Source organism: Pundamilia nyererei, unplaced genomic scaffold (assembly GCF_000239375.1).
Source record: "Pundamilia nyererei isolate P.nyererei 1_Seehausen unplaced genomic scaffold, PunNye1.0 scaffold00071, whole genome shotgun sequence".
NCBI lineage: Eukaryota > Metazoa > Chordata > Actinopteri > Cichliformes > Cichlidae > Pundamilia > Pundamilia nyererei.
The window spans coordinates 887340-898303 of record NW_005187472.1 but is presented as its reverse complement, the minus strand read 5'-3'; the positions used below and the strand labels follow the sequence as shown (position 1 = coordinate 898303).

General features: G+C 39.1%; 1 protein-coding gene across 3 annotated transcripts; it reads right to left on the bottom strand.

The window, feature by feature from the left end:
- Positions 1-2276: 2276 nt before the first annotated feature.
- Positions 2277-10863, bottom strand: ormdl1 (ORMDL sphingolipid biosynthesis regulator 1). 3 transcript variants are annotated; one of them, XM_005736843.1, is made up of 4 exons: positions 10723-10863; positions 9034-9213; positions 6374-6525; positions 2277-5471 (listed from the first exon to the last, which is right to left on the bottom strand). In XM_005736843.1, the coding sequence occupies exons 2-4, from the start codon at positions 9205-9207 to the stop codon at positions 5336-5338; spliced, it is 462 nt and encodes a 153-aa protein (XP_005736900.1). In that variant the 5' UTR covers positions 9208-9213; positions 10723-10863; the 3' UTR covers positions 2277-5335. The 3 variants fall into 3 exon arrangements, with proteins under 3 accessions (XP_005736900.1, XP_005736902.1, XP_005736901.1); XM_005736845.1 differs by lacking the exon at positions 10723-10863 and adding an exon at positions 9307-9364; XM_005736844.1 differs by lacking the exon at positions 10723-10863 and adding an exon at positions 9288-9350.
- Between the last annotated feature and the right edge of the window lie 101 nt (positions 10864-10964).

Genomic DNA, 10964 nt, shown 5'->3' with positions numbered 1-10964 from the left:
GCAAAAGCAAACCAAGCAAACTCCTTGAATCACTACCTGATGATGTGTCTGCGTGGAAAAAGTCACAGGTGCCCCACGCATACCTTAAGTTTCCTGGAGGTAGAGTCTGGATGACTTAAAAAAAATACAAAAACATTAAATTTGAAATAAAAGAGATCTCAATAGTGTTCTGCCATGATATTCATTCATAGGGCTGATAGCAGTTTATGTATATTGTAGTCAAGTTCAGTATGCAGTCCACTCTGTTGCGTTACTTGTAAATTTATTTTAAAAGAAATATACCTCAATCATGTGCTATGAAAGATGTCTGAATCTTTGTGTTGATCATCATGTCAGTTTTATAGCAAAAAGTGCTTTTCAATCAGGCGCATTTCATTCCTTATCTCCAAAAAAAGCCAGTTTCAATATACACGAAAAGCTGAAAGGTGCGTTGTAAATTATTGATGATTCGTCTCATAAGTCACGACACTGCTTTTACCTCCATAAACTGCCTTTATAAGAGGAAATTATCAGTATTGGTATTGGCAATACTCGTCCTGTAATTTTTATTTTTTCATATTGCATTGATACAAAAATTTGAAGTATTGCACAGCACTACCGTTAGTTTTTTTTTTTTTTTACCCATTAGCTCAGAATAGTATAAAATACTTCAGTAGGGGACTGAAGTATACATTAGTGAAAAGGATGATTCAGCGTTTTCTGCTTTGGTCTTATCTGATTGCAGAACCCGTTTCTCTACTATGCCAGAAACAATCCTCATGTGTTATGTAACATTTTTATACATCATCACCCATAAACCAGCTCCGGGTTAAAACACTGAACTGCTGTTACTGCTATTATTACATTTAATCTAAAGTTGCAAAACCAGTGAGTGCTCAGATGTGCTTGTCTCCATCTAGTGGTTAATTTTATTTACTGCAAACACATTCATTCATTCCAACTTCAGTTAGAGGAAAGTTCTGGAGAAAATCACAAGCAGTATTTCTTTGATATTTATTTGATTAGTTTTAATTTAGAATTTAGACTCAAATTGCATCGATGATTTAGATTCAGAAAAAGACACGGTGGCTGCAGAATAACCCTGACACCTTCACTGTAGCTGAAATAGACAGGTACTTCTATTGCTTTTCTACTCTGAGCACTTTCTTACTACCAATTTTGTTCACTCAGTCCTACAAGTGTTTTTAACCCAACATTCACACAAGGATGGAGCAACTCAGGTATCTTGCCCAAGGATACTCTGGAGTAGCTGGGTATCAAACCAGTGACCTTCCAGTTAGTAGATAAGCTGCTTTATTTATGTAAGAGCCCACGCAGAGGCAAGATTTAGGATAAACAGACACTACAATAAAAAGAAAACTTTTTGAAAGCAGTCGACTCTCAGTCTTGTAGACATCACTGACTCATCAGGCAAGATGCAATAAAATGTTCAAAACTAAAAATGGTAAAACTGAGCATATTTGCAAATTTTATTTTAGCTCTCCAAGTTCACGAAATCATCTGTTACTTTAAATTTTTCTAAAATCTAGTTTTTATTTTAGTTAACCAAACTGTTTTTGTCCCCACGTGTTTTAGTTTTTAAGCTTAGGTGATTATATTTGACTAAAACTAAACTATGAGGAGTTACTTTAGAAAACGCCTGATACAGTCAAGCTGAATGTTGGCTTAACTTTATGAAGCAGACACTAAACTAAGTAACTTGTTCTAGGTGGTGTATTTATTTTGAAGGCTACAGGGCCAGCTCAGGCTTCAGAATGCTCCAAATTCTGTTTCACAGTTTTCATCTACTCATTGATCTATGTGAAGTTATAGAGAGGGTGTATCACTAATATGGGTCATCTCAGGCTGTTGAAATCTTCTGGTTGTGAGGGAAAAGTTGACCTAAAACAGAAGGGGCTAAAATTTCTTGCTTCGGACAGGGGATAAACTGAGGATAAACCCAGGATGAGATAAATATGGATTATTTTGAACTGAATAATAAAATCTAAGGATGAAGACATGCAGGTAGAAGTAAACAGAATAGCTCCTATTTAATATGCCTTTATGTAGATGAAACCTGATAGCTCTGTGACGATAGCACTCCTAAACAAAGGTATCCAATACAGCTGATTATTACTCTTCAGGCACTGAAGAGTAACATCTGTGAAATTCTGATAGGTCCTGAAAGAATTCCTCATTTCTCAGCTTATAGTTTTGTGGCAAAGTACCTGAGAGCCTCATTGTAGTCGTCAACTTCAGAAACTCGACGAAGCAATTAAGACGTGAGACGGAGTAGATGGAGGGCAAACATTTTAATAAGATTAAGAACCAGAAATATCAAGTACTACAAGCTATGGCCAAACAAAGTAGGACTCACTGCCTCAATTATAGCCAAAAAAAACAAACAAAAACAAATCAAATAATCCCTCAAAGTATGAAGAGAGTGGCTACATGAGTGTAAGTTCATCACAAAGACACTGTGGAGCTCCCTCAGTAAACACTTAATCTGACAACAATAATCTGTCTCATTTCTACATAAAGGACATAATATTCACTCACACATACTCACAAAGAGTACAATGAGAAACGCCTGCTGTTCTGATTGGTTACAAATGATTCACAAAGGAAATCATGCACCTGAAGAGCTTGATTCTGTTCTTCCTCAGCACGAAAATGTCTGACACCCGTTACAAAACCAGACTGTACCGGTAAACAGCGAGCCATGGGCTCCTACCCTCACAAAGTAAGACATATTTGAAAAATACATTTGCAACATCTTTGTGACTAGAAACACAATTTGCATCACTGTGTGTGATATGAGAGCAAAGAAAGGAAGAAAAGTAAACTCAACCTAAAGCCTCACTGATGCCTGGGCCCGCCCAGGTCGACGCAGGCCGAAAATACATCATTAAATATTCACATAAGTTAGTAATGCGTATGGCATCCTGTCATGTACAGACATATCATCTTTAAACCAGAGGGATGCACCACAAAGCAAACTGAACACAGCCAGGCCTCCTTTCAGAGATAACAGGTGTCATGAAGGTGCGATGTGTTTATCCCGACTCTGTGTGGAAGAAAAAAGGAGCAGATCACACTGAGCAGTGAAGACTTTACGATAATTACTACAGCCAAACATCAGGCCAGAAAGAAAGTTTCTTACAAAGATGGGACTCAATACAAAAGTTCTGAATCTCTGCCCATGAAAAAAAAAAAGAAACCATTCCCTTTGACATTGCCTCCTCATGCACGCTGATTTTTGATCGCTCCATGGAAGTCTCGACTCCTCACACCGTTTCTGTATCATGTCCTGAATCACTCCCAGTTCGCCTGAATTGCAGCTTTTTCCACTTTCATTTCAGTTTGCGTCTGTGCAAGTATGTGCTGTTGCCATCTTAGCTTTATGACACCACGAGGATGGGCTGGATCTGACCAACTCCTGTAGCACTGGCTTGTCATTCACATAACTATAGCCTCTGACCCTGATGGGGAGCTTAATTTAAAAAACAAACAAACAAAAAAACAACAAAAAACTGCATGTTTTAAATATTAAAAAATAGAAAGTGTAGTAAGTGGATGATATAGGGGGAGGGGAGGGTAATTATTCCAAAAATTTCCACAAAATCTGGCTTCTTTATGCAGTCAGAATACCCAACCATTAAAAGCCTGCAGATATAAGGCACTAATGCACTGGCTTCATGTTTCAGACATGGAAGCAATGGTCATCTCTTCTGTACAGCTTCGGCTAATTTGCTTTCTGCCACACACGCTTTAGGATGTCTGACTTCAGGAGGTAAAAAGTGCTATACAAAACCTAATGCATGTGCAAAAAAGATGAAGCCTCCACAGGGTAAGAAATGTTACATATAGATTTCACTGCTTTAGATGCATGTTGTTCGTCTTGTGTAGTTGTAGTTGAGCAAAAAGCTAGGCTATGCAGGTAAACAATGTAAGGCAACTAGTCAGAACTGCTTGCAACTGAACCAAAACTTGTAGGGGTTTTCCCCCGCACCTTCATTCCCATTGTGGCACTTCCTGAACAAAACATATTGTGACTCACAAATGCTTGGATGAAGAGCCAATATTCAGCGAATTTACATTTCTTCATTTCTGAGTAAAGCGAGCAATGCAACTGCTCTGACCAACCACATTTCAAGACGTTAAATTACCTCTCTAAATCTGAGGAAATTTGAGACTAATAAAAACTAGGGATGCCTTTTCAGATTCAGACAACCTTCAAAATCAGTCTGCAGGAACACTGTTCTAGTTGCCCCCTTCACTCATTGTCAACTTTTCCAAACAACTTTGCGTGATCTTTTCCTTCCTTTCTACCACCGCCATGAGAGTTCTACCTTAAAACCCGTCTTTCATTTCAGCAGGTTTGTGAAGTCATTATTCCACAGTATTTCTTGCAGTGGATCGGATATTTTATATGGGAATAAAAATAACGATGGGCAGAATCTCTGAATCATTGGTGAACCACTGGTCAACTGCAGGTACTGCCTTCCAATTCGGGTTACGTCGTTGTCGTTATAAGTTTGTGCCAGTAGGATTTATTTATGGGGTGGAAATGCATGGAACAAGTTCTAGGATTTCGCGATCTAAAACTAGCCATAGTGGTGTCCAAGGAAACAATTTTGAAGGAGAGATCAGCAAACGTTAAAGATATTAAGAATTTTGATTAACATGGGCAGAGCTGTGGAGCTTTGCGATCACACACTGCTCAGTGTTTTCTCTTTGCTGCAGTTTATTCCTAACACAACTCAGGAAGTGCATTCAGGCCTGACCCTGTCCCATAACAAAGGATGAAAATCACTTGAGTTTTTGGCCATTTCAAAGTGGAAGTAAGTTTACTGACTGAATATTAGACAAATCAGTGTTCTACTCTGCTTTACATCAGCAGGAAATTATGAACAAACATAAAAGCACGTTTTCTGCATTGCCAGCCTAATGCATTTAAATCCCTGTTGCTGTAACAGTTTGTTCAACTAAAACTGCACAGCTTCTTTGGGGGCATTACAAACACACGGCTCAACAGGTTTTGCATATATAACCTCAGCTGAAAATCTGTACTGCTCATTAACAGATAATGTTACACAAAAACATTGAATGTAGTCTCCGCCCAGAGCTGAGTCATCTGGTTTAAAAAAACCAAAACAAAACAAAAAACAGAGCTACCTTCATGACGCTGAAAACTCTTTAGGCTCAACGTACCTCGTTTCGTAGTGCACCCCTCTGGTGTTACTATACGACAACAGCGGCCGTTACACAAACTGTATGACTTGGTACACACATCGGCGGTACAGACTACACAGGAATTAGCTTCAGTTGCTGAGAGGCGCAGCATTTACAATTATTAATACTTGTTGATGCCAAGAATTCTGACTCCATGCAGCTGTGGCAGTTTGGGGATCAAGACACTCAGAAGCGAGGCAGTGTTGATGACAAAGTGTGTTGTGTTGTATTTTGTATAGAAACTTGCCAGGAAGTATCTGTAAAGGTGGGAAAAAAAGACAGTGTGTTAGAAATACATTGCAGCATTTTGGTTTCAATCAAATAAAAATAGATAAATAAATACAACGCCTCCTAAAGTAAGTCACTTTCCACAGACACAAAAAGTAAAACATTTTTTCCAGTCTGCCACTGGGCTCTATGAATAGTTTCCCGTCTTTCACACTATCATAACAACTATACAGTACAGAACTATGTCACCAGCATAAAAATGGACATCATAGTTGGTTAGTGTGAATGAGACTGGACCCAATACTGAACCCTGTGGAACTCCCCTAATCACGTAAAATGGTTCAGGGACATAAAGTCTTGAAACCATTTATAGGATAAAAATAAAAAATAAAAGACACACATATCCTCTGCTCAGACCCAGAAATGCTTAGATGTTTTTATTTTCAGGGACAGTCTCTCTGACTCACATGCGGAAGCTGAGATGTGCAGCCAGGCTTCACCTTAGCCAACTGAAGTCACTGAGCTGTACCTCTCCACAGAGTTTGTGCCTTCCAGAGAATTGTGTGTTAATTATCTGTTAATTAATACCGTTTTCTGTGCAGTTACTAGGATGTGGAGTCTACCACCAATGGCTAATGGTTTACTATTGTACAACCATAAAAACTAAAAGGTTTTTTGTGGCACGCTGTAAACATCTTATTTCTGCTGTAGAGCATTTTAACATGGGAGTCTGTGTCACTGTTGGAGCCAGGCTCGAACGGGCATTCATGGATTCAAAGTTTTTGGTAGTTCCATGTCACTAGTATCATTTTCCTAGAAGTTTCCACTTGGCATTCTCTCACACATGGTAATGTCTACAGAACTATCAGGGTTGGAGGTACATGTCTAAAGACAACAGGTTCAGACAGAATCATTGGTATATAATACGTACAGAATAATTGGGGAGATGGTGAAGAACTTTCTAGATGAGGTGAACTGCACGCCATAGTCGAGCTGCTCCCAGTGAGTAAGAAGTCTGGCTTTTCCTTGGTCAGGGGTCTCAAAAGGGGTGCCTTTGACTGCATGCATGAAGACATACATTCCCTGTGGAGTGGAAACTGCGGTCAATAGTGTACTGACAGACTGGCCAAAAAGAAATGTGATGTCCTCTTATTGTCAACTACGAGGGCAATCTCAAAAGTAAGGTCTCCTATTGTTTTACAAATACAACCCATTTATTTTCCATAATATTTACATCATTTTAAAGCTTGAAGACTTATTTATTTTTCCTACATAATCACCATTTCGGTCGATGCAGTTTTACAATGCCCATGTCGATCTCCTGGCAAACTTTTGTTGGAACTTCATCACCCACCCACCCTACAGTCTGGACTTCAGACCCAGTGACTACCACCTGTTCCCAAAGTTGAAAGAACATTTGTCCAGTAGGCAATTCTGCAGCGGCCGTGAGCGGGTATGACATGGGCATTGTAAAACTGCCACAGCGTCTACAACAATGCATCGACCAAAATGGTGATTATGTAGAAAAATAAGTCTTCAAGCTTTAAAATGATGCGAATATTATGGAAAATAAATGGTTGTTTGTATTTCCCAAAAAATAAATACCTTACTTTTGGGATTCCCCTCGTAAGTTAGCCATCTTGGGAGGTTCTAATTACATGTCTGTGTCCAAAACACTGGAGCTTTAGATGGAAAAAGCTGCAATACAGAGGGAAATGTAATGAAACTGAAGCGCTGACATACGGCCAAGAAATAATCACCACACTGATGGTGTATTGTGGTGGAAAACAATAGGCTATAGTTGACCTCAGCCGCTACTGTTAATAGCCTTCCTTATTGGCTGTGATACACAATCCTTGAGCTCAAACTGTTCGATGACGTCACCCACATCAACTCTCTTCATTTGAGGCCAGCCATGCAGCAATGAAAGGTCACTCTTGTCAGACTTTGAGGCATGGGGAAATTATCATAATAGGTCAGTCATCAGGCTGTCACAAGGAAAACCGCCTTAAGACAAAACAGGGTTCCTGAATCAAACTGATAAGCGTTAGAAATCAGAATTAACACAAAACTTTCTTGAAATAATATAGGGGATAGCTCAGTAGGTAGAGTGGTGGCCCATGATCGGAAGGTCGGGGGTTCGACTCCACTGAACGGCTACCCTGAGGTACCCCTGAGCTAGGTACCGTCCCTACACACTGCTCCCCGGGCGCTGCACTGGTGGCTGCCCACTGCTTCACTGGGTGAATGGGTTAAATGCAGAGGAACTATTTCCCTATGGGGACTAACACGCACACTTTACACTTTTACATAGAATTTAATGCTTTTCTTGCCAAACACAGAAAATTATTTTTTAATTATTTATTTATTTTAACTATGGACTGTTGGTTAGAACAAAACAAGGATTTTGAAGACCTCACTTTGATCTGTTAAATTTAAAAATGTTAACTTTGTTGTTTATTAACCCTCTAATAAAAGAAAATGTATTCAAATGAAATTTTGGAGGCGAATACTTTTTCAGTCTTTTGATCAATGTGGCTTTTTCAGGACCAATACAGATCCTTAGTAAACTTGGAGACAAATAAACAAAATCAGCATCTGGCCTCACCATCCCACTTATGTAAAAATAATCAAAAAGACAACGTGATATATTTTGACACCACTAGAATCTTAAAAAACATAGCAAGATAAATAGACATACTGTATAGTAAAATATCAGTACATCGTCCTGCTCAGGGAAGGCCTTCAGTAGATGACCACAGCTGCATTATTTGACCATTTTTCTGTGACATGTGACCATTACTAACCAGATTATAGAAATCTGATATTATCAAAGATGTAGGGCTCTGTTCCATCTTAAAAGAAAAAAAAACAAAACAAAGAAAACGCATCACTGTCAGTATTTTTCCTGAGTACTTGTTAAAAATAAACAAATGCAAATAAATTTTAGAGACTTTAATATCCAGTGAAGTGGACTTTTCAGGGAAACTGCGAGAGATGGTTTTCATTAATATTTATAAGATATAAGAGAAACTTTAGCAGTGGATGAATTCTACTTTGAGCACATGCTGATTTTCCTGTTGCTTTGGGGACGTTGCTAATGGAAATAAAAGTTAATCCACGAGATCCTCATGTCTTTGGACACAGCAAGTGCAAGATTTGGAATCAGAGCTGCTGCTGAAACAGGTTAACGAAAGCGTGTCACATGTGAGTGAGTGTTGGCAAACCTGAAATAAACTACTGCTCAACCCACCAGGTCAGTCTGGGCTGTAACTCAGAGCATTTCCTGCAAGACATTTGGAGCGTGAACAGACTGAAAACCATGACCAAACCACTGCAGTTTAGCTGGCTTGTCCAGCGCCTGTGTGAAATACAGCAGCTGGAAGTCAGAGATGTCATATTTCAGTTTATGCAATGCAATTCAAAGCATTGAATTGCATTCTTTTTCCCCCCTCAATCATATTTTTTGTTGCTCCTTTTGGCACCATCTAAACAGCCTTTCTCTATGTAGGAAAAACCCCTGAACAGCCTGGTTTGTTTCTGAAGCTCAGATAGCAGCACTGACACAGCATGAGAGAAAATTGAACTTACTAAGTTGTGAATGACATTTGTTAGAGTCCACACCACGGGCACGCTGAAGAAGGGTATGCTCAGGAGCACGATGTGAAGCACACCAACACCAAGTGCGTAGGTCAGCCAAATCCCTCGACTGTTCATCACTCGGGTGTTTGGGTTCACCTCGCTGTGAGCCACACCCACATTCATCCTGGTCTGTGGACAGAAAGACATTCACAAAACAACTTTTCACTTCTGTTATACACATTATTAAAAAAAAGCTATTCCACCTGTTTTGTGTTAAAACACCTGGAGGTTGAATGTTTAAACTGAATTCAAAGAGCTGAGCATCGAGGTGGAGAGAAACTGATTGCAGGGATTTAGGGGTGGAGTTGTATTTATAGATAACACCACCATAATCCAGCATCACTAATCCACCTCTTATTGAGTATGTTCACCCCATGTCTAAATGGGTACCTCTGATGTGTTTTGCTAAAAAATAAATAAATAAATGAATAAATCCAACTTTTTAAAATGAGAGTTTCCTCACACTTAACTCCTCCGTGAAACTCACTGTAATCTATTGTTTAGTCTCATTTACATTTACTAATTTTAAGTTCTTAGACAACAGTGAAGGTTTGTTGCAGTTCAGTGGCAGAAACTTTTAATCTGACTGCATTTTAACATGGACAAAAAGAAAAAACAAAATCTCCACAAAAACAATCAAATTCAATAGGATGGTCAACTATGATCAACACTCGGCCCCTTTAATAGATACACCAGTCAAAACACTCATTAAGACGAATATCGGTAAATTAGCCAGAAATGCATTTAGACATATTTAAAAAAATGTCCACAAAGCTGACAACAGCAACTTAAAAACAACACTAACTCAAATAATTATCACAGCTATCCACAAAAGCATCTCTGATTACAAAAAATGTCCAATCTTTAAAAAGGTAACACCGAATGTATCTAATAAAGTGGCTGATAATTAGATAATCACAGTAACAGCATGTACCGGGTTTAGCTCTGAAAAAACAAGCTGACTGTAACTGTATGAATTTTATCTCTATATGGTGCAGCTGTTATTTTGAAAATCAAATTACACTATCAAAGTATGTCTGTAGTACTTGGTATAACAATAACGGGGGTGGAGGGCCTTATGTAACTGGTTAAACTTTGGCCTCTGACACACTTTCTAAATAGATAAAGGACAGATCAGAGCTCAAGTTGTTATTAAAACAGCTAGCATAGTCCAGTAAGTGCATCGTTATTTTAACGGACAAATGACATATATACAGCACTGAGTGCGGCAGTTAATGACTCAAATTTTAATATTAGTCTCAAATAGTGTTCACTGTGGTCATTAACTGCTGCTCTTGTCAGCAGACATGCAGATGATATTACAGAAAGACCCAGGGAAAAAAAGTCACTATCTGCTTAACTTTTGTGTAACAGCACACCACACTAGCCTTAAAATCACCCAGGAGGCACCAAGTTAACTTATGTTCACTGCACTTGTTATGAAACTGGTGTAAACCTGGTATTTAGCAGCAACCCAACCCTCACAAATAGTTGTATAAACACGGAACGCCTCCCTTGATTGTTTTTTCCCAGGATATAGCCGGACCCCCGAATAACCACTCTTCCTAAACCAAGTTGAATTCAATTAAATACAAAAAGGAAAAGAAACCTCCGACAATCCCAGAGTGCGAGACTTACAGCTAGTAGCAAGCAGTGAAGGTATTTGCACGAACAAACTGCTGCAAGAGAAACGCTTTTTCCTCCTGTTGTGCTCAGCTCCCAGACAGTGCAGACGGCACGACGTAGACGGACACCACCGGAAGTAGACGCGGATTTAGTGAGTTTTTACCCGGGGTATTTTTAACTCCACGGTTTGACTTGTAAGGCCGTTTCCCCGCCCCCTAACGGTTCACACCAATCAATACGCCAATGAACAAATA

Coding starts and splice junctions, on each gene's coding strand:
- ormdl1 (XM_005736843.1), bottom strand. CDS start 9,207: ATGAATGTGGGTGTGGCTCACAGCGAGGTGAACCCAAACACCCGAGTG. Junction 6,526..9,033: donor CAAATGTCATTCACAACTTA/GTAAGTTCAATT, acceptor TCCACTCCACAG/GGAATGTATGTCTTCATGCA. Junction 5,472..6,373: donor ACCATCTCCCCAATTATTCT/GTACGTATTATA, acceptor CCACCTTTACAG/ATACTTCCTGGCAAGTTTCT.